Below are 26,599 nucleotides of genomic sequence, written 5' to 3'. Positions count from 1 at the left end.
CACCTTTATTAAGAGGGTCTATACATGCAATTAAGAACAGAACTTGGCCCAAATGCTTTTTTTTTTTAAAAGACTATCAGCACTGCATGTAAAGTTACATGGAAGAATATTCTTATTGCCATTTTCTCTGCAAGTAACAAAATCCAAACTCCAGAGTTATAAGGCTTGGGAGTAATCTGGTTAAGAGCTAACAAATAATGCCATTTCATTATGTTATGAATAAGGAGTCTGGCAATACCTGGCAACTAAAAATTTCTATCAAGCAAAAACTTGATTGTGGAATGTCTAAACCTTGTAGATCACAAAATAAAGCAACTAATTATAATTTAATCTAGATACAGGTACTTTATTTACAAATATTTAGATTAATAGCATTTTGTTACATCAAATGAAGAGTACAGCAGTCTGAACAAATCCTTCCGTCACAGAAACAATCAAGACCCACTGCAACTAACTTTGGAAGTCAGGGTTTCGCACCTAAACAAGCCGTAATCTTTAGATGGTGATTTCTACCTTATATCCCAGAGGGGGCTTGTGTGTGTTTGTGTGTGTAACAAACACAAACACACACGTTTATATTTATATATTTATATATACCAGTAGGTCATGGTCCCTGGGTGAACCCCTTATGTGCAACTGTTTCAGCAAAATGGAGCAAGTGTAAATTCGACTGTATTCATCTACATCAGGAATCTTATGTTGTTTTGTTTTTTAAAAAAAGACAGAAACAAACAAAAAAAGGACAGTGCATAAAATTATCCAAATCCTATCACCTGCACATTCCAGTTTTGGCTTTTAACAATGACTATACAATATTCTAGTACCACTGTGTTTTTTACAACTCTGACAAATAGAGAATTCACCTTACTTGTCTGCAACAGGGATTTAAAATGTGTATTTGAAACACTGCAGTTTTACTAAATGCATTATTTCTAACAGGCCAAAGTTTACCCAGCAATCTTCAAAAAATAACTGCATCCCAGGTTTCTTTACATAAAACAAATTTTAAATTAGTCCACAGAAGGGAAACACTTGATTGGCCAAACTAGCTAGTGTAAAGTTTATCCTGTCAGTACATGCAGTGAAACACTATTAGAAATACTTTCCCTTTTACAAAACTACTTATGCCAACATGGCATAAAATGGCCCCCAAAGCTTTAAATTAGAGGGATCATATGACTGAAATGATTTCACTGTAGTGTTAAAAATGCACGGTTTAAAATTCCCAAAGAGCAGACCTGCCATTCTGGCTGTCCAGTTCAGAAACTGACCACTCCAAAAAGATAAAGGTATAAAAGCTTAAAATGTGCAATAATAAACCCAGCCTTTTTTTTTTCCCTATACAGTAAGGCAGGAAATGCAGCCCAATAATGCAAAAATGTTTACAAAAGAGAAAAGCAGGTTAGCACATTGTTGATTGCACAAGAACAGGATTAAGAGAACAGCATCTATACTGTAGTGCAGAGATGGAACAAAGGCAGCAATCGTTAAGTTCTGATAGTGTTAATCCTTTCCAATTGGGAGCTCTTCCCAGTACAGTGTCCCTGCCAGCAAATGAATGCTCCAAAAACTGCCAGGGATAAGGAATTTAAACCAATATCACTTAGTGAAATGCAGTTGTGTCTGTTTTCTTGTGTTAAATGGGAAAATAGGAGGAACATGGTCACATATAAGTCATACTGTACAAACTGGTATTTTATTATATACTGTTCTAATGCCAGTAATCAATTTATTTTCTTCATTAAAATCATATACACAGAATGTATTTGTTAGTTCAGTTCCTTCAAATTTTATACATATTTACGTTCCATTAACAAAGACAAAAGATAAAATGGGTTGGGAGGAAGAGCTAAAGCTATTGAGCACAAGAAAAAAGATAAATGGATATTTTCCCTGTGCTAGGCTAAGACAGAAGTAAACGTACATACCCCTGCAAGAAAAAAAAAATAGAACACCCACCTAACAGGGAAATTTCTCAAACAAAAAGATGCAGTTATAGAACCCCTTTCCTACTGTCAGAAGTCATTTCACAGCAAATAAACTTATCTGTTATAATGGACATACTTGGAACAGTTAGAAGTGGGGATAAAGGCTTAAGAGACTATTAAATTAAAACCGTCCAAGATAAACAAAGCCCTGCAAAAAAGTTTAAAAATCATAAGTCCAGCATCAGTGCTCAGTTTAAATCATGTATTGGTGACTTATCTATCACAAGGACAATCAAGGGGGGAAAAAAAAAACTTCTAGCTTTACCATGCAGGAGAGGTTTATTACTCTACTTGCCTTTGAGGACCTGATTACATCTAAAGTTGTTTAGCAGTTTAGTATTGTGTTAACCTGTTTTCTCAGCAGAGTTTTTAAATCAAACCCAGTAAGATGTACAGAAGACAAGGAGGCAGTAAAAAGTACTGCTTCCAACAGACAGAGGTGAAGTCAGAAATGGGACTATGGCATCAAGGTCACTAGCAGCCACACCCTTCTCTCTGAGGTTGGGGTTCACTGGTTAGCCGTCCACCCTGTGGAGCTGAAGGTTTGTGTTGTACCCCAGACTCTGCAGCATTCAGATCCAGGCTTCCATCTTGGATGTTCTGATAGATTTTCTTGGCAGCCTCCAGAAATGCATCCTCTACATTCTCTCCCCTAAGAAGCAATTAACAAGATCAATGGAGAGCTATATTCTTTACCCACTCTTCACCCCCCAAAATCCTCCCGTACCTTTTTGCCCTTTCCATAATCTCCCCCTCTGAGGACTCATCTACAATGCCATTACTTCAGCCAGGGCTTTCTTAGCACATAACTTGGTGTAAGGGAAAAACATACACAAAAAATATCTTTAAGCAAAAAGCACAGACAGGTTCCCTAGGTCTTAGAGCTAGAAAGAACAGTAGGGATCAACCTCATTTAAGCTCAGGAAACTTGAGGCACAGGGAGCAAGGACAAGAAACAGATATTTACAGAAACAATACTGGAACAGAACTTAAATGCTGTCTATTTAATTCTTGAGTTTCATAAAGACACTGTATTAGTTAACATGTTCCTTCCCATTCAATAATTTTAGCTTTGACTACTTCCATGAAAGGTCATAAAATAAAAAATTCAACTACATAAGCATGTAGAATCAACTTCAAGATACTGTCTTCAAGATCTTCACCCATTATCAGTAAGACAGGCACAGTGTTGTTTTTGCAGACATGGATTTATGCTAATCCTCACCCAATCACCCTTGTGACCACTGGCACATGTTGGGAAGATTCTTGGCTAGCTTAAAGGCACAGGCTATGGCCAGGACCTAAAACAAAATTTTACTGATGTATATGGTGATCAAAACTAACAGCAATGTCTTCAACTTTCCTTCTAAAAGAGGTAATAAAGTCAAAGTGAGAGGAGCCTAATGTTCATTAACTAAGCATGGAAGAACAATTAGAAAATGCACTGTGCTATGAATTTTAAGAACTAAGCATTTAAGTCATCCTTTATTCCTTCAATCAGAAGTATTATATGAAAGTGCTGACTAAGCTTGGGTGGTTGGCATCAATGCAAACATAGTATGTTATGAAATTCACACCCTTGTGAATGCAAATAGTTTTATTTATTAACTCAGTTACCAGAAGGCTGTAATCAAGGCACAACCTTTTATGCAAAAAAAAAAAAAATTAGCTTGTTTATTTTGATATTAATGAAAATCTACTTGTTCTTCCTGCTACAAAGACATTTATTTCAAGCAAAACTTTTCACATTAAACAAAAATTTTGTCCATTTTTTAAGACGTAAGTAAATATCTTGAAATAAACATATCCAGAACACTGCAAGCTAGAATTACTTACGTTTTTGCACTTGCTTCCAGGAACAATAAGCCTAAAAAATTAAAAAAGAAAAAAAACTATTAGGTCAATTTTAAAATCCTAAAAATAACTCACAAAGATATAATTACTCGATTTTCATCTAAAGTCATCCAATAACTTAGGTATTTCCTTACATAACAACTAAAAGAATATAAAAGTATGGGACAGTAATATCTGTATTATACGTCAGACTAAGGATCTGTTCTATTTTTGTAAGTACCCATGTCCAGTTTACTGTATTTACTTCACACTCCTGATTTCCTGCAGTTTGATGAACCATGTTAAACAATTTTCAGTACTCAAATCCTGTCTGTCTTTGGACATTTCTCTCAGTTATGAATGAATTGTGCCATCTTAAAAAGTAAGACTCTTAAAGGGAACCCACCATTTTCCTCTGCAAATTGTTTGGCTTCTTCATATGTAACATCTCTCTGTGCTTCCAAATCTGCTTTATTTCCTATGAGAATTATTACCTGATTAGAGACAAAAAAAAATACACCTTAACACACAAGCAACCAATACAGTCAACCATGCAAATTATATAATCTTTAAAGGCTGATGGACACTAGGACTTACTTTTAGAACTAAGTCCATTTTTGGGTCAGATTCTAAGACTTGCAAAGGAAAACTATAGACAAAGGTGTACAATGACATCACATCTCACCTCATATTATACGATCCCAACCTATCTCCCTAAAATTCCTTGTACTACCTTATGCCACCATGAATCCTTCATAATCCCCTAAATGGCAGCCATTCTCCCTTACGTAAGGCCTACCTTTCTGACCTATCCCTACAAACAAAAAGACTGAGAAGCAAACACCGCTGGGAGAATGTTAATGAACTGGGGATAATCTCTGGAGATATGAATACCATTTTCTTTACCTGTAAGAAAGATGGGAAATTGGCTTTGGGATAAATGATCCTTTGGAGAAGCTGACAATCAAAGGCCAGGGAGAAAGAATCTACCAGCCCTCTAGTACCAATAATAGAGAACAAGGTTTCAAGTCTGCTGTGGGGTCATGGAGGGGGAGGAGAAAGAGTAAGAGGAAAGATGGTCCAGACCATTAAGAGCTAGAAAAAACCTGGAATGTTACAGATCACCATCTAGTCTAATTCCTTCATATTATGGATGAGTAAAGTGAGGTCCTAAGAGGTTAAATGACTTGCCTAAGTTAGTAAGGAGCAGAACCAGGATTCAAATTCAGGTCTTCAGACTCCAAGTTCAGTGCATTTTCCATTATACCACATTTGAGAGAAATTGAGAAGAGAAATACAAAGTTGCCAGGGACAGAGGTATCAGTAGGAGACTCCTGCCACCCCCATATGCCACCCAGTTTCCCAGACTGCCAACATCCACTATACCAAGCTGGTATACATACACTATTGTACCTTCTATCTTTGGGCCCAGATTTGAGAAGAGGAATCAAGAATAACTAATCCTGAATACAAGGGACTGTGAGGCTCTGTGTACATATGTGTAGCCAATGGACAAATTTCAAGGACCAAAATCCAAATCAGTATTCCATACAAAGCATTTTAAAACCCAAGATCCTCCCATAAAATACGGCTTAAGTATAAAAAAAAATTAACAGGGTGATCCCATTTTAAAATTCAAGAATTTGTTTGAACAGGTTTAACAGTTTCAAACTGAAGCTCTACGTGTTGTTATAATGGCCCTGTCTATTCATATCTTTCATTTTTACAAAGAATATATAATCAATGGAAAGAACATATAAAAGCTGAGAAACAAAGGATGAAATACATTTTTTCCATAATGAACTAGTGACAAATCACATGACAGTTTTTATTCTTCTTATCAGAAAACAAATTCAGTCACACCAATGAAAAGCTTTGTTTTTGTAGGTTCCTTTAGCTTAGAGCTAAAACGTATTACAACAAAATGCCATTCAACTTACAGTATTTGGATTGGTGAGATTCCTTGCATCTGTCAACCAGCTGCTTAAATGGTTATACGTGCTTCTTCTGCAAAAATTGAAGTTGAAAATTTTAACAGCTAATATACAGATGTCATATAAATAAAGAGGACAATCTACATTTATTTAATCGATTATTTATTTTAGTTGAACTTTCTAAAACCATGGAATTACAAAAAACTTAACACTACTACTTTAATCAAGCATCTATGAGAAGTAGTAAATATTTTCATCCAAAGATATACAACATACAAATTTTTCAGTCTTGTAACAGAACATAATGTAGAATTTTTTTTTTTTGGCAAGGCAATTGGGGTTAAGTGACTTGCCCAGGCTCACACAGGTAGTAGGTGTCAAGTTTCTGGTCTGAGACTGCATTTGAACTCAGGTCCTCCTGACTCCAGGGCCAGTGCTCTATCCACTGCTCCACCTAGCTGCCCCCATAATGTAGTATTTAAAAATACCCAACAAATTTGTTATTTTCTTTTTTTTTTTAATACAGAATTTTTTATTAATTTATTTTGATTCATCACCAATCACTTCCATATGCTTTTGAGTTTAAAATTTTTCTCCCTCTTCCTCCCCACCACCCTCCCCAAGACGGCGCACAATCTGATATAGGCTATACGTATACCTTCCTATTAAACATACAAAATTGTTATTTTCAAGGAGTGATTTTGTTGCAATTCAACACATTTCCTTAGCAACATCAATGAGCAAACAATAAACCTAAAAACATATGACAGAACAGGATCGTGACTGGAGTAAATCAAACCTAAAGAGCACTTGCTAAATTCCCCTTGGGAGATTTTCTATCACAAAATTAATAGACGCAAATTAAATGTAAAAATACCTAGCCAATATCAGATGAAGGGGAAACGACAACAACTGTCCTTAAATCGAGTTGTTAGAAATCTAAGACAACAACATTATTTTATACTGATGTCTGAATATGTTAAGTAAATTTCTAATGCTTTGAGTTCAGAATTTTTGTTTTAAATTTTGATATTTTTTCCAATTACTTGTAAAAAATTTTTAATATTCATTTTTGAATTTTTTGAGTTCCAAATTCTCTCCCTTCCCTCTTCCCCCCTCTCCATGAAAAGGCAAGCAATTTGATATAGATTACTCATGTGCAGTCATGCAAAACATTTCCATATTAGCCACACTGTGAAAGAAAACATAGGAAACCCCCCCAAAAAAAAAAGTTTAAAAAGTATACTTCAGCATGCATTCAGACTCCATCAGTTCTTTCTCTGGAAGTGAACAGCATTTTTGATTGCTATTACTACATACAACGTTCTCCTGGTTCTGCTCACTTCATTTTGCATCAATTCATATACATGTCTCCCCAAGTTTTTCTGAAACCAGCCTGCTCATTATTTCTCATATAGCACAATAGTATTTCATCACAACCTTCAGCCATTCCCCAAATAATAAGCATCCCTTTGATTTCCAATTCTTTGCCACCACAAAAAGAGCTGCTACAAATACTTTTTGTACAAATGGGTACTTTTCCCTTTCCTTTAATATCTTTGGGATACAGACCTAGTAGTGGTATTGCTGGGTCAAAGAGTACACAAGTTCTATACCCCTATGGGCATATTTCCAAATTGCTATCCAGAATCGTTGGATCAATTCACATTGAGTGAATTGAATTGAGTGAATCACTTAGGATAAAAGATTTTTTGTGTTAGCAAGCCAACTCATTGTCATTTAGAACAGAAATACATGTTAAGTCTTTTTGCTGGAAGGGCCCTTTGTTAAATCAATGAAAATGGATTCAATACATTATACAATTGGCTGACCAAAAAGGTGATATATCTGGTGTTAATCTCAACAGCTTCTTGGGTAAGAGTCGACGAGCACTGGACTAGGATTCAAGAAACATAAGAGTCTATTCTTAGTTCTTCCATTAATTTACCTGTGTGACCTTAGGCAAATTCCTCAACTTTTGTATCTCAGTTTCCTCATCTATAAAACTCTGACAGAGGTAAACTAGATAAATTTAGATAATATCTAAAAGCCCCTTCCAGTACTGCCATTTCATGAGTCTACTATTATTCTAAATGTTAAGAAGTTCAGTGTGCCAGCACTGAGAAATTTCTCATGAATTCTGAACTCAAATATCAAATATTCTTTTTATTTACCAGGTAAGTAAACTACCTGGAGTATATCTAATCACTGTCCTGTGTTTCTCCTTCATCTCTAAGCATAGATATTCTATAACATTCTCCATCTGTAAAGGGCCTTTTTTCTTTTGGTTGGTTTGTGACACAGAGCCAATCAGAATGTCAATAAGCATTTATTAAACACCTACTATGTACCAGGCAATGTGCTAAGTGCTGGAAATACAAAGAAAAGTAAAACAGTCCCTGTTCTTGAAGAACTCTCAATCTAATGGGCAAGACAACACAAACAGATCCAAATAACTTGTAAATCACAAGATAGCAAAAAAAAAAAAAAACAAAACAAAACAACAAACCAAACCCTCCCCAAAACACCTTTCTGTTATTGAGATATTTTTCCAAAGTTTAAAAGAAATCAGTTTCATGTACCCATAGAATTTTAGAATCAGAAGGGGCTCCACAGATCTAATCCAATCCTCTAATTTTATTGATAAGAAAAATGAGGCCCAACGAGGTAAAAATTACTTGCTTGGGGCCACATGGCTAATTAATGGTAAAATCAAGACTAGACCTCGGGGCTCCTGACATGCCCAACCCAAACCTTTCTCCACCAAAGCATCTATAGCTTTTAACACTTTAATATTTTTATACTTTAACTCTATAAATTTATGTTACTCTATAATATTTAATACTTCAAAATAAAATATACAGTTTATATTTTGAGTTCTTGCGATGAAAAATTGTTCCAAAAAACTATCCTTTCATAATGATGTAAATGGGACTTAATGCTCTGACCATACTCTTCCCAGGGGAGCCCTCATTCCAGGAAACTAATTGATATATCAAAAATCAATCAAAAGATCATACATGTTCTTAGAGTTTAGGATTTTCCAGTATATAACTGCTAAATTCTTTGTCAAACCAAAAGAATAAAGCCATGGCTAGATTGCTGAATGTTTACTGCACAGCTTTACTTTATATGAGCTGTATTTCTGAAAAGTTGTAAGTCTAATTTTATAACCACTTATTTAAAGATTCTCTTGAGTTTTTTAGGTGGTTATTTCTAGAAAACAAGAAATTCCCGAAGAAACCCATCTTCCTCCACACAGTTCACAAACTGCTATTCCTGTGGGCCTCCCCTCCTCAAGAATTTTCAGTAGCTCCCTACTACCACCAGGATAAAATATGAAATTCTATGTTTGCCATTTAAAGCTCTTCACTAACTTATCTTTCTAGACTGATTTCACATTGTTTCCCTTCAAAAATTCTCTGTTTCAGCCAAACTTGCTGTAGCATATCCACAACATTCAATCTCCCACTTCTGCAACTTTACACTACTCCTTCTTTGGAATGCTCTCCTCATGTATGGAGTCCCAGGCTTCCTTCAAGACACAGTTCAGATGCTACTTCCTACAAAAGACCTTTCCTGATCCCCTCAGTTGGCAATGTTCTTCTTCTTACTACTACCACCATCACTCCCCAGAAGAATATAAACTTCTTGATTAAAAAAAAAAGATATTTCATTTTTGTCTTTTCATTTTTGCCTGAGCCATAGCAAGGACTGAATAAATGTTTGCTGAATTGAAACCAAATTGCAGTAATGTAAACAACTCCCCCATTTATCCTACTTTGCAAGTCTGAACTTTCTTAGTGATGCTCAACTGTAAAACTTTAGGTTTTCTCCAACAAAGTCTTTCTTCAATATTAGGAGCTTTTACTGGGACAGCTATTTGTAATTATGCTTACCCAAATATAAGATATATTACTAATGGAAGAAAAAAAAATATGAAGTCAAACAAAATAACTAAATGCAAAGAGATGGCCTGAACAACCAATTTTAGAATTCAATTTTTCAATTCAACTTAATTTTAAAAATTAAGTAGCTTCCAAAAATACACTGTGTTAATATTTTTTTAAATGACAATCAATCTTCAAGAACCTTACAACCTTTAGCCTGATCCTTTGCATCAATCTGAGAGACTACACAACCTATTCCAAGCATGGAAATATGAAGCAGGAGAAAAGATGAGTTATTCAGTTCAAAAAATTCAATTCTGACAAAAATCTCCAGTGCCCATGCAAAATAGTTTACAATGTGAAATATAACAATGAACTAGGCATGGTACCTACCCCTAAGAAATTTACAAGGTGGTATGGGTAATATAATACAGAATAAGAAAAACGTGATAGAAATGATGGAAGAAAAGATTATTTTCTTTGGAGGGAAGGGAAAGAAAAGAGCATGAGAGTAGCTATCAGGACAGTTTTCGTGGAAGAGAGGAAGTATTTGAGTTGAGCGCTGAAGGAGGTATAATATTTAAAGATGAAAAGATGAGGTTAGAAGGGCCTTCTAGGCACAGCAACATAAGAAATCAGGAAAATATCTCATTCAAGAAACAGCAAATGGCCCCAAATCAATTGTGGTATATGAATACATGAAGGGGAGTACTGGGAGATAAGACTGAGATGAGACTGGGGTAGGCCCTGTCTAAGTTTTGGACTTCATTCTGTAATGAACAGAGGATAAATGCATTCAGATTTTCATCATTTCCTGAACATATAGATGCATTATGGATATCAAATTATATCATTTATAGCCTCATTAGTTTATAATTCTCAATTCAGTTCTCAAGTAAGAGAAAATCATGGTTAAATAAGTAATAAAATACCTTCCAAAGGCAAATAAAAGAGCTTTTTTTTAATTATCTGCACCACTACAACCTTGAATTTCTAAGTGTATTCTTTCAGTTCTAATTTTGACGTCAGATGAATGGAAATAAAGATTTTTAAAGCTGAGAAGCAATGAGGTAATTCTTCAATGCTTCTTTATCTGATGTTAAGAGAAAATTCATGCAAAAAGTATTTTTGAAATATTACCCAAATAATATTTTACTTGTTAAATACACTCAGATTTCTGTGTTCCCAAATCATAACAGCATAGATTTAGAGCTGTTGTGGCCTTAAAGGGAAGTCCAACACTCTCACATTTTATCTGTCTTTGTCTCCAATCTATTTTCTTTTGGGGAAGAAGAGGGTGGCACTCTTTATGGCCCCAAGAACAGGTTGCATTTTTTTTCCCTCCCAGATCTGAACTGTATAAAGCAAGAATGCGGCTTATAAATCAGTGTTACTTTTCAGTCCTTAATTTTTCTTCCAAAGAGATTTCAGTTTTAGGGCTATGGCCTGCATTTAAAGCAATACAGTAATATATGTTCAAGTTTTGCATTATTTAAATTAATGGGAACAACCAAGAAACCCAAATATCTCATAAGCAGTAGCAAACCAAAAATACAAAAATACCCAAAGTAATTTTACTAAAAAGATGATATGTGACTTCTTACCTAGTAATATCATAGACCATAAGTGCTCCTGCAGCTCCTCTGTAGTAGCTTCGTGTAACAGCCCTAAATCGCTCCTGTCCTGCTGTGTCCCAAATCTGCAGTTTGATTTTTTGGCCACTAACTTCAATTATTCTTGTACCAAATTCAACACCAATTGTGTGAGGACAATCAGCCATAACTGTCACCAAAGGAGGGAAAAATATATATGAACTTCTGGTATTTCTACTAAAAATCAAGTCACAGAATCATAGAATGTTAGAGCTAGAAGAGACTTTAGAGACAAACTAGTTCAACCCCCTTATGTTACAGATGAGGAAATTGAGGCCCTGAGAGGTAAAATTCCTTGTCTTAAATGAAAAATAATTACAATATTCCCAACAGTAATAATAACACCTTTTTTTATACCACTTCATATTATAAAAAGCAGTATAAATATCATTTCCTCTATTTTACAAATGAGGAAACTGAGCCTAAGTGATTTGTTATCAGTCACACTGCTGTTAAGTTTTTAAAATGACTTGCCTCTAAGTCTTCTGACTCCAAATCCATTAAAATTAATTTTTATATAACACTTTAAAGTTTATAAAATGCTTTATATACATTATGTCATCTAAGCCTCACAACAACCATGAGGTAGGTAAGAGGTATCATTTTACAGAAAAAGAAACTGAAGTTCAGAGAGTTTATGACTTTCGCATGATCAGACAAAGCTTGTAATTGTCAGACAAGATTTAGACCCAGGTCTTCCTGATGCCAAATTCAGCATTCCTTACATCATGTCACATTACCTCTGCAATTCTGATACCTTCAAACTAAACCTAGGAGGGGGAAATCCATCAAACACCTGAATGAGTGATCTATTTGCTAGTTTAATACCATAGTAAGTTCTACTACAGCTGTATGGATCAAGAGGTCCAAAGTCCAGAAAGAAGTCAGACTTGGGCCAGGCTATTAAGCAAAAAAAGAATTTTAATTAAAAAAATCAAGTACTTTACAGAACCAAGTGATGAGGTTGCACCATTTAAATTCATTATTATCAGATGCATTATCTACTATGTGTGGGAAGGCTTAATAAAAGCTCTGCAGCACAAAGATTTTTCAAAAACTAACTCCAAGGATAAATTACAAATAAAGTAATGATCTAGTACCACCTCCCCTTGACAAGAAAGCTGTGGAATTGGGATTTCAGGAATCATTGGTCAGTTCTTTATATTAGGAAGTTATCAGTGTCTCAGAAAAAAACCACACAGTATTTAATTCATGTGCAATGAGAACTTCTAGCTAATTAGGATATAGATTTACTAGTCCTTTCTTCCATAAGCAGAATATTAAATTGCTAAACCAATATTCTTGAACATACACAAAAATAACACTGGGCACTACCTAAAATATTACAACTCCACTTCTAATTATGGTTGGATAAACAGAAATACCAAAAAACCATCTCCAATATTTAGAAATACCATTTTTATAAAAAAAAAGTCTCCCTCCCTTAATTAAGAAAAACTAAACAACCAAGCTTTGAACCTTTAATTTAATCATAGCAGACATAAGTTAATCTAGAAAAGATTCAATTTTCTCAAATTAATGTTTCAATCAAGTCTACTGATATTTAATTAGTAATTAATACATGCAGCATTTTTCTAAGAACTCTGAAATGGAAGGGACCTCATAGGTTATCTACTACAATCTCTCATCCAATGAAATAAACAACAATTACAATCTCCACTTTGTGGATATCCAAGGCTTCCAGAATATCAATTCAGAACAATGAATCATGAAAACTAGGTGTTAAATGTTAATTTTTTTTAAAGCTTTAGTCAGATTTCCAAACTTAGAGAACCAGACAGAAAATAACTTAGCAGACACAAAAATCTAACACTATGAAAATGTTAGTGAATGTTCAGCTCTTTCTGCTTACTCTTATGTCCTATATAAAACTAGAAAAGCAACACTGCTCAAAAAAATAAGCAATGAGAGGCAGAGTTAAAAGTGAATTGCAACTGCGTATGGTATAGCAGAAAAGACATCTTATTTACAAAAGGTAAAGATAACACTAAAATAAGGTTTCACCCTAAAAATTTACACTTACATTTTTTTTCTGTAAATTGATGAAGCAAGCAGGACTTTCCTACTCCCATGTCCCCTGTCAAAAAAAAAATGTGTCAGTACTTTCAGGTGGTAAAGTTCTTACAACTACACTCCTATTATTCATTATCAATGACAGACTGGGCTTTAATGATTCACACTATTATTTAATATGGCAGTGACATTTAGAAGAGTGATATTCTTCAATCTGACAAAGTACACCAAGTAGTACTACTATAGGTCATATTCTTCGATGATGACAGACCTATTCCAATTTTTAATTGCATGGAATGTGGTATCAAACTGCTTTAAAAATGACTCACCAACTGCAGCATGGACGTGGGTTTTGCCCTAGATTTTGTTTTAAAGGTCTTTGTTTTAATGTTTTTTTTAAACCTGTTTCAACTTCAGAATATTCTGTAATCTTTTTTGATCTTTGTTCAGAAGCAAAAAGATAAGTGTGACAAAAGTAGTAGGTATACAACAAGAAAAACTACAATTCGTGCACTTTATGTACCTTGTTTCATTTACTCCCCCTTGTCACATGTATCCTATCCAAAGTGGACTGTCATCAGAAAATATTCCATGTTAACAAAGACGCATAACTAAACAGATGACATTTGTGACTGCAGCAATTTATTTCCTGAATAAGATACAATAGGATTGTATTTTAACACATATTTTATAGTAACAGTACACCCAACTCAAGACACTGATACAAAAATCATAAAATCATAGATTTTAGAGCTGATAAGGGCTTTAAGAGATGAAAGGTCATCTAATCCAAATCCCTCATCTTACAGATGAGAAAACTGAAACCTTCAGTTACAGGAATAATATTACTACGAAAGCAGGCAGGCAGCAGGAAAATCATTCTTATTTTCTAGTTTAAGTTAACATCTTTTACACAAACTACATTATTCTATATTAATTTGGGGGATCTGGTAAAAGATCACTTCTAAGTTAATTTTAGAATCATTTCCTAACAATGCTGAACCAATCACATTATCATCATCATTATTATTATACTTTTTGGCTGAGAATTAGAGCTTTCAGACACTTCCATCATTTAACAAAATAGGCTTAATAAAGCAGTCAGGACAAAGTGCTAACATAACAGAGTTAACATAAAACTTGTAAAAGAAAGTTAGCTTTGTAATAAAACATATATATACATATGCATATGTATTATGTACATATACATATATAAATATAATTTTCAAACTCCTTCTGAGATATACTCTTGGCAAACTTCAGTGTGCAAATTTTCCAGTATATTAAAATTCTTGCTCTCAAAATAAAATGATTATGTGTAACTTACCAATAATAATGTACTTAAAGATGTAGGAGTAGTTGTAAGGTGCAGTTGCCATTGTGGCACTAAAAATAAAAAAGATTGTGTTATTTCAGCAGCATACAAGTTAATCTGCCTAAATTTGAAATATTCTCTAAAAATACATAAAACACTGAGTATATCACAAAACATTTGCACTTTTGAAATTACAGTAACATTGATTTCTAGATTTCTTGAATAATCAAGGACCAAAAATGCAAAACCACCTAAGGCCAACTGGTTTTATAAGGAAGTTTCACTTAAAAAAAAAACTGCCGTATACCCTGAGAAATCCTATCATTTCATTTACCAAGAACAGCAATTTAACATTTTGAGCACCACGCACAAAAATATCATAGGAAACCACACTTGTTTCAAAAACAACTCTGGAAACAAGAAATTTTCAGTTAACTTTTTGGAAACACTTTCCCCTATACAGATAGCTAACACTGAAAGGATACTTGTGCAGAACAATGTTCTGATTTTTAAAAACACTGTAAAATGAAATCTAGCATCTTTTTCAGGGAGTGAAAAATAATATTATTAAAACAGCATCAATTCCTTACATTATTTCTGTGGTTATACAATCTAAAACTGTCCTAATCTAAATGAGGATCTAAATCTAAATCCTAAAATCTAAAATATCACTCTTGATGGGTCCCCAGACACTCTTGATCCTATTTTCAAAGACTTCAAGAAAAGCAGATGGCATAAACCAGTTAAGTCATTCATGTCAGTATCTGACCACCCTTACTGTCAGGAAATTCTTTATTAGGTCAAACCTAAGTCATTCATACTGTGGCTCAAGCACGTTTCAGGCTTTTATTCTCTTTGGACATGCTGAACTACCTTTCATGTTCTAAGTAGATTTCCCCTTCTTTAAATCAATTTTTAAAATAGCTTCCAAAGAAAATGATCAAGCATTTAAGACCAAGTTTTATTTTTGTTTCTTTGTTGAGTGTTTCTAACCAGGTAAGTATTACAAAAAGTTAAACAAAAATTTATTGAACAGTTTGTAGAAGGCACTGTCTTAGGCCATGTTTTAGGAGAAAATGGCATTGAAAACAGAATAATTTTTTAAACTGATTTTGTGATTGCTCACAATAAACCCGTCATCTAATTTCAGTTGTGCCTTCCTTAATCTACAGCAATTGTTTTAAGTCTTCCAAGACATCTTTCACAATCTCCATTGACCATTCCAAGTTTCCTGTCTCACATCTCCCTTATCCAACCTCAACAGGTATACTCATTTATTGAAAAAATAAAGATCTTCCACCAGAAGCTTCCTCGTCTATTCCATCCCACACCTGAAAACCCTTCATCATCATCTTCCATTCTTTCTTCCTCTACTCTAATTAGTTCAACTATACACTCGCCCAGGGACATTTATTAAGCGCCTACTGTGGCCAAGGAATTGAGATAGGCACTACAAAGGAAAGGCAACATTACTATTACAGATTTTGTGGGTAGTGTCTAAATCAGGGGTAAGGAACCTGTGGCCTTCTAGGTCCTTGGGTGTGGCCTTCTGACTGAATCCAAGTTTTACAGAACAAATCCTTTTATTAAGCAGATTTGTTATATGAAATTTGGATTCTGTGAAATTTGGATTCTGTCAAAGGGATGCACTTGAGGACCTAGAGGGCCACATGTGGCCTTGCCCCTACACTAGCCTCTACTCTCAAATCCATTGTTCCCTTGTCCTACCAATGCTCAATGCCTGGCCAAATCCCAACTCTGGATTACTCCTACCATCTCCCTTTCTCTTCCTCTCACTTCCTGCAGAATGGAGCTGGAAGTCACGTGATCATGTCGAGTGGTTTCACTGCAAATTTGTTATCTAACTTCAACTGGGCCTCATCAAAGCAAGACAATCTTTTTATCCTCCCTAATTGATACTTTCCACAACAGCTGATCCAAATTTTTGTTTTGCTCTTCAAGCCCTCTCTAGCTAAAGCCCTTCTCTTACACTTTATCAAGAAAAATCAAGGCCATTTCATTGAGGTCTTTCTCCCCTCACATCACAATATTCTGAGAGCATCCCTCACACTTTTCTCTATTAGTACAATCTCTGATGAAGAGGTGGCCCTGTTTCTTACCAAAGCTAACCCTTCTCCAAGTACCCAATGATGCTATTGCTATCCCTCTTCCATATGCTCCAGTATATTATACATACTATAATTCCCCTCTCTTTCAAACTCTCCCTACTAATTCCTTCCTGTGCCTACAAACATGCCCAAGTCTTCTCTTATCCTTAAAAAATCCTCACAAGATTCCAATACTTCTGCTAGCTATCATCCTATATCTATCCCTTTCCCAGTCAAACTCCCTGGAAAAGCCATTTACACTGGAGGCTTCCACTCTTCTTTACTGTTGTTGAGTCATTTCAGTCATATCTAAGTCCTCTCCCTTGGCAAAATTATCAACTCCCATGGGTTTACACACACGTGTATATTCAGGCCCAGTCTCTCCTCTGAGCTTCTGTCCTCCATTACCAATCACCTATTAATAATTTCAAACTGACTAGCCTGAAGACATCTCAGACCCAATATGTCCAAATCAGAACTCATTATCTTTGCCCCTAAACCATTGTCTTTCCTGCTAAATTATCACTCTCTCACACCACATATCTAATCAGTTTTCAAATTTTGCTATTTCTACCACCACAGCATACTTCATGTCAGCCCTCTGTCCCTTTACTCACATAACAAGCCAGCCACCTTTGTCCAGGTGCTCATCATCTCTCCCCCTAGATTACTGCAATAGCTTCCTAATTGGTTTCCTTGCTTGCTGCAAGTGTCTTTCCACTCCAATTCATCCTCCACACAGTTACCAAAATAATATTCCTCAACCATAGGTCTGACTCCTGAGCACTTAATCAGTGCCTCCCTATTGCCTCTAGAATAAAATACAAATTTCTATTTGACTTTCAAAGTCCTTCATAACTCAAGCCCTAACTTATCTTTCTAGACTCATTGTATTAGCATTCCTCTTCCCTCACATTCTGTGATCCATCCAGACTGGCCTTCTCTCCTTCCCCTCACACTTGACACTACTTATACCACATCTGTTCCTTTGCCCTGGCCATCCCCCATGACTAGAATGCCTTACCACCTCACAGAACAACTTTTTTTCCTTCAGGGTACAGGTCAAGCCCTGCTTCTGCATGAACTCTTTCCCACCACAAGTGCCCTCTCCCCAACAAGCTTTTATCAAACTAATTTGTATTTATTCTGTACTTTTTATGTACTTGTTTTCCCCATTAAAACATAAGACCCTTGAGAGAAGGGATTTTTTTTTCTTTGTATTTGACTCCTGGCATGTAGTAGGTGCTAAACAAATGTTGAATTATAACTCGGAGGCCTTTCATTAATTCTGAATATAAAGGTAATAGACGTGAATGGCAAAGGACGTCTTTGTGGAATTAATGAAACTTCTGAAAGCTAACTTGGACCTTATGCTAACTTGTATGACCAGGGATTATTCACTCTAAACTTCTCACAAAAATGAGGATAATGGTATCTGAACATGTTATTCTAATTTTTTTTTTGGTCAGTACCCATGATTTCATCAGTTTAGGAAGCTCTAGGTGAGGGAACTCCCTCTACCAATGCAGATGAGCAATTGTTCTACAACTTAAAAGAACTGTCTTAAAGAATTAAAGTCTTAAAGAATTGTCTCAGGCATTAGGAGGTTAAGTGACATGTACAGAGCCACATATGAAAAACAGAACTTGAACCTAGGCCATTCCTGACAGGCACTTACTCCACACTGCTCTCAAACAATAAAATCAAAATATTAATACCATACAATCTTTTCTCTTACAGGTTTAAAAAAAAGTAAAACACCACACTTCAGGTATCCATCAGTATAGGTACTTTCTCCATCTACTGCAGATCACACAACTCTTTGACATCTTTCAGCATGGTCCAACAAATTCATCACCCCATGACCAACCTTGGTCCATGCTAGGCTGATACTCTGATTCCAGGGCATACTCACAAACCTTTTCGGCTTACTAAAGTTCACTGTTTCAGCCTCTCACAAGCACTCACTTGGATAATTGCAATGGTCTCTCTGTCTCAAACCTCCCACTACTTCAAACTATCCTTTGTGAAAGAGTTGCCAAGATGACTTTCCTAAAGTATGAATCTGTCGAGGTCACCACTTTCCCTCACTTCCAAACTCCAGTCAATCTCTATTACTACTAGAATCAAATATGGACTCCTCTCTTCCGTAAAATTCTTTACAACCTGGCCCCTTCCAACCTTTCCAGTCTTCTTGCAAATCATCTTCTAGGACACAATGCTCCACCTCCCATGCCTGAAATGTTCTCCCTCTTGGAATCATTGGTTTTTTCCCAGATGCTAGTGCCCTCCATCCCCCAGTTATCTTGTAATGATTATATTAGAAGCTCCATGAAGGCAGGAACTGTTTCTTTTTGTCTCTGCATTGCCACTACTTAGCACAGTGCCTGGCACATTATAAATGCTTATTTAACTGATTAGTAGAACCTGCCAAAGCTTTTAAAGTCAGCTCTGCTACAGCTTATTTTGAAAAGGTGAATGCAGAAAACTGCACCCAGCTGAGAGGGCTCAGCCATATCCTCATAGTCTGCCCTTAGCCCAACCCCCACTGTCTACCTTGATCACAAAAGTTACAAGTAATGAACAGGAGTTCTTCAAACCTGCACTTATTCTTCTATACCATAACTTACTGTAGAAAATGCTAAAAACAAACAAAAAAAATGAACACACAGTAACTGACTTCAGTGAGCATTTAAAGTTTGTAAAGTGCTTTACATATATCATTTTAAATGCTAAGGATCTTAGATATACTAACAATAATATATTTTACTTATGTTACACTTTAAGGTTTGTAAAATACTTCACATACATTATCTTCTTTGATCCTCACAACCACACTCTGAGGTAGATACTCCAAGGTAATACTCATTTCACAGATGAAAAAACTGAAGAATGTGCAAGATTAAGTAACTTGTCCAAAATCACAATTTATTAATGAGAGGTGGGGTGTCTCCAGATTTTTAAGTCTAGTTTTATTATACACAATGTTGTCTCTCCCAAATGGAAGATTACTAAATATACTGAATTATCTCTGTGGCAGAGTTTAATGAAGGATGACCTACTATATACTACTAAGTGATTTTTAAAATCCAAATTAAAAGGTTTAATTTCTTAAATTATTATTAGACATTCAGGGGACATTGTGGATTGTGCCAGACTTTGGAGTCAGTGATATCTGAGTTCAAATCCTGCCCCAGTTGCTTATGAGCTGTTGGATCTGATTCAGGTCACTTTAATTCCTCTTGGCTTCAGTTTCTTCATCGGTAAAATGTTGATAATAGCAACTATCTCACTGGGTAGTATTAAAGATCAAAGGAGAACAAATAAAGCATTTTGCAAGACTTAAAGCAATACATAAATAGTTAGCTATTACCTTTACGGTTATTTTTAATTTTTCTCCTTTCACTTTAAGGATATTCTTGGTAGTCACTTAAAATGTTTTATGTCATCTTTCCTTTAGTAACTATCATTGGCTAGCAATTGCTCTTTTAATACACTGCCACCAACTTTCTTTCATTCTTCCTGCTAAAGTTTCAATCACACACCTTGACTCAAGTTTTACTAAATTAAGGTTATGTTTACTATACTAATTTTAATCCATATGAGGTCATTTTATCCATAAAAAGTCATTGAAAGTCAATTAGAACTACACAGCCCAATTTTAATTTTAGTAATTTACCACTTTCTAATTTTCTCCTAGAGAAAAACTTAGTTCTCTCTTCCCTTTGTTCTTCAGATTACGTGAAACAGAAATATGGTCTAATTATTTAGGTCTCCAACAATCTGATTGTTTAAAAATAGTATCAAAATATTAATATAGACTGTTTAGAAAGTCAAGAAAAGTCACACTTTCAACTTCTTGACACCTCTACCTCATCCTCCAATCTTATGGGTTCCTTGAGAAGCCTATGTATACCAAAATCCAAAAGTAGATATAATTAAAGGAAAACTGCATTCAGTCTTAGTTACTGAAGACAAACTTTATTTATATTCATCAAATTTTGTTAATTTCTTTTGTTTTGCACTGAGGCTTTCCATTCAAACTGCAGGTTAGTTTAGTTTAATTGTAATGATTATTCCAGACTTTGTCAGTTAAATATATACACTAGTCAATCTATATTTATCACCCCAATTAAGAAATACTATCTGTGCTTAATCTTTTTAAAGGAAGGACTTTTTTCACCTTCTTATTATCTAATAACTATACAGGTACTGAGGAGAAAAGTACATTTTACCTCGCTTTGAACTTTCTCTAGCTATAAACAAAAGTTTCTGAGTGTTTTTTTTAAGTAAGTAGTTTCAAGTTGTTTGCCCATTATATATTCCCAAGGTGTTTCTGATAAAGAATGTAAAATGAGGAGGCTGAACTAGATTAGAGATTCTTAACCTTTTTTGTACATCATGGACCCCACTTTGGCAGTCTGCTAATGCCCATGGACCCTTTCTCAGAATGTTTCCTACATTCATAATTGAAGGAAATGCTTAAAAATCATTTAGTGAGTAGTGAAAATAAAGATATAATTTTTTCCCATCCAAGTTCATGGACCCCTTGAAATCCATCCATAGAACCTTGGTCAAGAGCCCTTGGACTAGTGATCTCTAAGGTCCCTTCCAACTCTGATTCCAATAAATCAACATGACTATCATAGTAAAATTAATCTTAACAGAATATTCAGAAAAAAGCACACCACCAAACAAGCTAGATTATAAACAAATAAAAATATATTTTGCATTTTGAAAATACAGACTACTGCATAGTTGGACACCTATTTTATTTCTATGCATCAGCTCCAAAATTTAGGAGCCAGGTAAATTACTCAGCCTTTCAGGAAAGAAACGAGGGGGAAGAAGAGCATGAACAAGAGCATGAAGACACTGGGTGAATATTAGTTCCAACTAGTCCTATGTCTATAGGACTTAGAAGGATTTCAAAGAAACAGCAAGAAAGGCTCAAAGAGAGAACTAAGCATACATAGTACATCCCAACCCATATACTGGGCTATGGGAAGATCTGCCAATCAGAAGCCTCTTTCCTAATCTCTATTCCTCCTGGTTTTAGTGTTGGCTGAGAAGCATGAGAACCCCAAGAAGGTTCCTGGTAGGATGGCCACTACCAGCCCACACCATAACAGCAAAATAGGAATACCCAAAAACTGGGGACAAGGGAGGCAGAAGTGCTTGTCTGGAGTTCTAATAAGAGTGCGGTTAACATAGTATTCACAATGAAATTACTGGCACTACTGACCAGGTCACTCTTGCAATCAAGGAAGACTACTAATAGTCCCTACCAACTCAAAACTTTTTACTACTATAACCCCATGTAAAACTACCACTGTATTTTGTTTTTAAAAAAATTTTTTAATACAAAAGTTGTATTAAAAAATATTACAAGCATCTGAAGGCTATTCTTGATTAAGACACAACCAAAGCAGAAGTAGGTGGTGTTTTGTTTTTCAAACATGTCATTGGGGTGGGGGGGGGGAATTCCTACTTTAGGTCAAGAGTGTTTAGTTTTAGAAAATTGGTTTAGTTTCTCTATACTCAAGATAAATTATCCGTAAACTTTATAAGAAGTGCCATATTCTGAAGATAACCACAATGCCTGAAATCATATTTAATGATGAATACAAAGAAGCATGGAAAGACATATAAACTAATGAAAAATGAAGTAAGCAGAACAATATGTCCAATGACCACAACAATGTAAATGGAAAGAACATCATCAAAAATGAGATGGCTCTCTGAGAGAATGATACATTGGGAAGCGTGGTGAGGCAAAAACCAAAGTTATCAATAAAATATATTTTCAAAATTATACTTGATATATTTGTACCTTTCATCTTTTCATTCCACTCACTAATTTTGTAAATACATCTTTTAAAATTCTTCACTGCCTTTAGCTTTTTGGTATCAAGTCATCATTTGTTTTCAAAAAATATAAAAGCAATCTGTATGAGTGAAAAGCCATACTAGCAAGAACATTAATATAGAAATACTCAACACTTAATGGTTGCACAAGAAACAAAGACATGGTTTCAGTTCACTGGATCTAAAGATCTTCCTCTTTTGAATCTGACACACACACTTTAGAAGTATCGAAATCTGGAAGTATAGATAATCCAACTGAAAAGAGCTTCAAATCCAGACCATATAACACACTACTAATAAAAAGTTAAAAATGGAATTCCAAATATTTTAAGATACATTCTGGATATAATTCTAATGAGTTGATAAGGTACTTTCTACACTTATCAAAATCATGCCAAGACTTGTGGCATCAAAGGCTAATTAAGCAGTAGTCTGAACAGAATTTATTGATTTAAAAATAACTGTTCCTACTGTCTGATTATATGCTTGTTTGTTTAACTTATACAGTTCATTTAGAATAAAATAAAACTTCTGTAATTAATACAAAAAATATTTTTCCCCAATAAAATATTCTATCAAAATTATCACCTAAGCCAAGATGGGACTTTGTTCCTGATACTCAAGAGTTGGGCTTTATTGTATGAAAAGGCCCATTAAAGCAGAATGCCATTTGATCTATCAGGTGGACAGGAATAATTGAGCAGCCAATCTGAGTAGTCAAACTTCCTTCCCTCATGAAGGTCATTCAATAGCAAAGCCATATTTGTAAATAGCTCCTATTCCTGAGATCCACAGATAAAAATCCTCTGCATACCTGACAAAACACACTTCTACAAAAACAAAAAACAAAAACTTGATAATTTCACTCACTTTTTAAAAAAAAAACATAAACTGGATCACAAACACCAAAATGGCAAATTCAACACCTCAACCCCTCACCCTTAGTTAACCAGGATAACACCACAGAGTGAAAAGTAGTAAGAAGAAAAAAATACGTTTTGAAGTCAGTAAAGACATCCTTCTTACTATGACAAAATTCAAAAGGACCAGTAACACTAGTAGTACAATAAATTTAAATGCTTGATATCAGAAATGTTCATTTCTAATTATGACTTAAGATCATCTGCTTCCAAATTATACCTAGCATTTAATTTCTAAAAATCAGAAACTTTTAAAAGTGTAAATTAAGTATCAAGGCCTTACTGCCTCAAATTTAGCATAGTCTGATGGTTTAACTGGCCTCAGAACAAATCAGTTTTATCTATCATTTGTAATGTATTTCAATAAAAGAGAAAAAACAGTGGCACAAATATTCGAAGTAGTCTAATATGATTTCTTGTTTACAACCTAAATGAGTCAATCATTAAGAACAAAAACTAACTTAGCTTAAAATACAAACTGTTTCAAAGAATGGAGATTAGTATTTAATATGTGTGCATGTCATTTTCAATTACCTACACACTGACTCAGCTTTCGGACCTTTCAGAATGGATCCCAAATTTCATAATTCTAAATATTCATAAAAGTACCTCTTTAAATTCAGCCCTATCCCCTCCCCATTTAGCCATTTTTAAAAAAAAGAAAGAAAGAAAACTCTGGAACTCTTAAAATGTATGTAATATATGTAAATATAAAACCAAACTAGAGAATAATACTTACTTCATGTCCATATACATATTTGGAAGCATAACTAATAATGAACGTACATTCAATATTTCCTTTATTTTATAAAAACGTCTTGGCAAAACTGAGGTTAACTCAGAATTACACTCCTCTTTAAGTAGAATTACACGCTACATTAATATTCTTATCGCTTCTCATAAGTCCTACTATTCCCCAAAAGTAGCACAAGAAAAGCACTGGATCTTGGGCAATTAAAGTAGAACCTCATTTTACAGTACTTTAATTCTGCGAAGGCCAATCACAAGAGCATACCAATTTTGATTTTGTTAATTCACAAACTTCAATTCTCATAGGGAAAAATTAGCTCCCTTCCCCCATTCTTCAAATCAGCTGAAACAGAAGTCAATACTTGTCCAACAATCTAACAGTTTATATTACTATTCTGAATACTATGTAAACTGTTAGTTATAAGAAGTATTATCACCTCTATTTTACAAATGCGGAAACAGTTTTAAAAGATTAAGTGTCTTGCCATGGTCAAACAGCTAGATAAATAGCAGGCAGGACATGAACCTAATTTTTCTAGACTTCAAGTTCAGCAACTGCACCATGTTGAATATTAGCTAGCTCCTGTGGACTGATAAAAACTAAGACATGGGCTCACGGGTGATCCTGGACCTCAACAAATTTTCAACGTGCAAACGCGACCAACATCAACAAAAAAATCAGCATACATATTGGTGCTAAAATTATGTGGTGTACCAATTATAGTGCTATATGAGGTTCAAATAAGAAGAAGCTGGAAGAAAGCTCAATAAAAGTGTTGAGCTGCCCTAGAAAAATCGATATGTTTGGAGACGCAGGGGGTAGATTTGGCTATACTAAGGGTCAAGTCATGTCCCCAAAAACTTGATGTGAACATGGTTATTAGCCTTGGCTTATAAAGCGGCTTCCCACACACACACCAGCATTTTAAGGGGTTCCAGAGTAATCATATTTCCAAATACCATGTGTAGTATAATACAACCCTTTCACTGAATCCCTAAAACAGGTTTGTTTTTTTAAATTACCAGATGCCGTCTTGAGTAGAATGAATCTGTACTCAGTTCTACTGCAATTCGTGGGAGAATACACCAAAAATACAATATCCCATACATACACATGCACGTCTAGAAGCTAGAGAAGTAGCATTCTACTGAAATCGACAAGGGCTTACACAGAAACCAAGTTGCCTGGGGAAAGGGAATTGGGAGTCCTTTGAAAAGCAGCCCTTTGTGTTCCGAGCAAGATTGTAGCTGTCTGAGGAGAAAATGCAACGTTTGTGACCCAGGGGCAGAAAAGTGAACTAGAGCACTAGGGAGGGCATAAAATACAGATTCTCGTCTCAAGGCAGAGGAAAAATGCACACAACCAGGAAATGTGATTTCTCTGGTTTCTTAAAATTCACCAGGAGATGCCATTCCTTCTCTCTGGATGGGTGTGTGGTGGAAGAGGTGGGGAAGGTTATAAAGAGAACACACCCTTCCCCTTCCTAGCATCTCCAGGTCCACAGAGGGTAAAAACAATGATGGGGCGGGGGGGAGGGGTAGAGAATAAGGGGGAGAGCAGGACGGGGGCAGTGGGGACAGGGGAAGGGGAAATGAGGGTTGGAAAGCACCTTCCGCCTTTCCCTCCGTGTCCCCCCCCAGCTACATTCCTGCACCAAGACAGGCCAAGGGGAGGGGGTAAGAGGACAGCGGGGAGCCAGCTGCAGCCCCCCTCCCCGGCTGTCAGGAGCCGCCCCTCCCCTTGGACCCCCTCCGGAGCGCTGCCCGCCCCCGCGGAACCGGAGACCGGCCTGGGCGCAGGCCCGAGGAGACTGCGCTACGAGGGAGGGCCTCCCTGCCTCCCTCCTCACCCCACACGCGCGCTCCGGCACGAAGGGCCTGGGGGCGCCCCGGAGGGGGCCGGCCTGGGGGCAAGTACCTGGGGGGTGGCTGGTGGCTGGGCAGCTTTCCGAACGGGGCGTGAAGAGTCAAGGGGGGAAGAGGAGGCCCCTGGGCACCAAGGAGAAGCGACAGTCACGGGACTGGGCCCCGGGAGGCCGAGGGGGCGAGCTCGGACGGGCTGAGGACGCCGGGGGAAGAAGAGGAGGCGCGGGGCAGCAGGGACTCCGGCGGCAGCTCCTGCAGCTTCCCTCAGGAAAGGATCCTCCTCCGAGTCGTCCAAGATGGCGGCGCACCCTACACAGGGTTTCCTGTCACCCTCGCAATGGGCCGGACCACAAAAGAAGGGGGGGATGCGCGCGCAGCCTGCCGGGCCGCAAGTGAGGGGGCAACGGAGGCGGAACCATGACGACAGCACCCTCGCCACGC

The 26,599-nt window shown here is 36.1% G+C and overlaps 2 protein-coding genes across 2 annotated transcripts in view; one reads left to right on the top strand and one right to left on the bottom strand.

The window, feature by feature from the left end:
- CNTRL (centriolin) overlaps positions 1-9,452 on the top strand; it is a 105,027-nt gene extending 95,575 nt beyond the window's left edge. Inside the window, exon 44 of the transcript XR_013484776.1 lies at positions 9,187-9,452. The gene's annotated coding sequence lies outside the window, so the exon portion shown is untranslated. The remainder of the gene's footprint in view (positions 1-9,186) is intronic.
- On the bottom strand, positions 320-26,295 carry RAB14 (RAB14, member RAS oncogene family). Its single transcript, XM_020990570.2, has 8 exons — positions 26,211-26,295; positions 14,659-14,717; positions 13,342-13,395; positions 11,250-11,427; positions 5,762-5,828; positions 4,228-4,315; positions 3,825-3,855; positions 320-2,640 (listed from the first exon to the last, which is right to left on the bottom strand). Exons 2-8 carry the CDS (start codon positions 14,708-14,710, stop codon positions 2,463-2,465), a joined length of 648 nt encoding a protein of 215 aa, XP_020846229.1. The 5' UTR covers positions 14,711-14,717; positions 26,211-26,295; the 3' UTR covers positions 320-2,462.
- Between the last annotated feature and the right edge of the window lie 304 nt (positions 26,296-26,599).

Source organism: Phascolarctos cinereus, unplaced genomic scaffold, assembly GCF_003287225.1.
Source record: "Phascolarctos cinereus isolate Bilbo 61053 unplaced genomic scaffold, phaCin_HiC Scaffold_2;HRSCAF=192, whole genome shotgun sequence".
Lineage (NCBI taxonomy): Eukaryota > Metazoa > Chordata > Mammalia > Diprotodontia > Phascolarctidae > Phascolarctos > Phascolarctos cinereus.
This window is presented reverse-complemented; position numbering and strand designations above follow the sequence as displayed.

Excerpts from the sequence above, each read along its gene's own strand:
- RAB14 (XM_020990570.2), bottom strand. The coding sequence starts at position 14,710 with ATGGCAACTGCACCTTACAACTACTCCTACATCTTTAAGTACATTATT. Across the intron at positions 13,396-14,658 it reads CTTTAAGTACATTATTATTG|GGGACATGGGAGTAGGAAAG; the intron begins GTAAGTTACACA and ends TTTTTTTGACAG. Across the intron at positions 5,829-11,249 it reads ATGGTCTATGATATTACTAG|AAGAAGCACGTATAACCATT; the intron begins GTAAGAAGTCAC and ends CAATTTTTGCAG.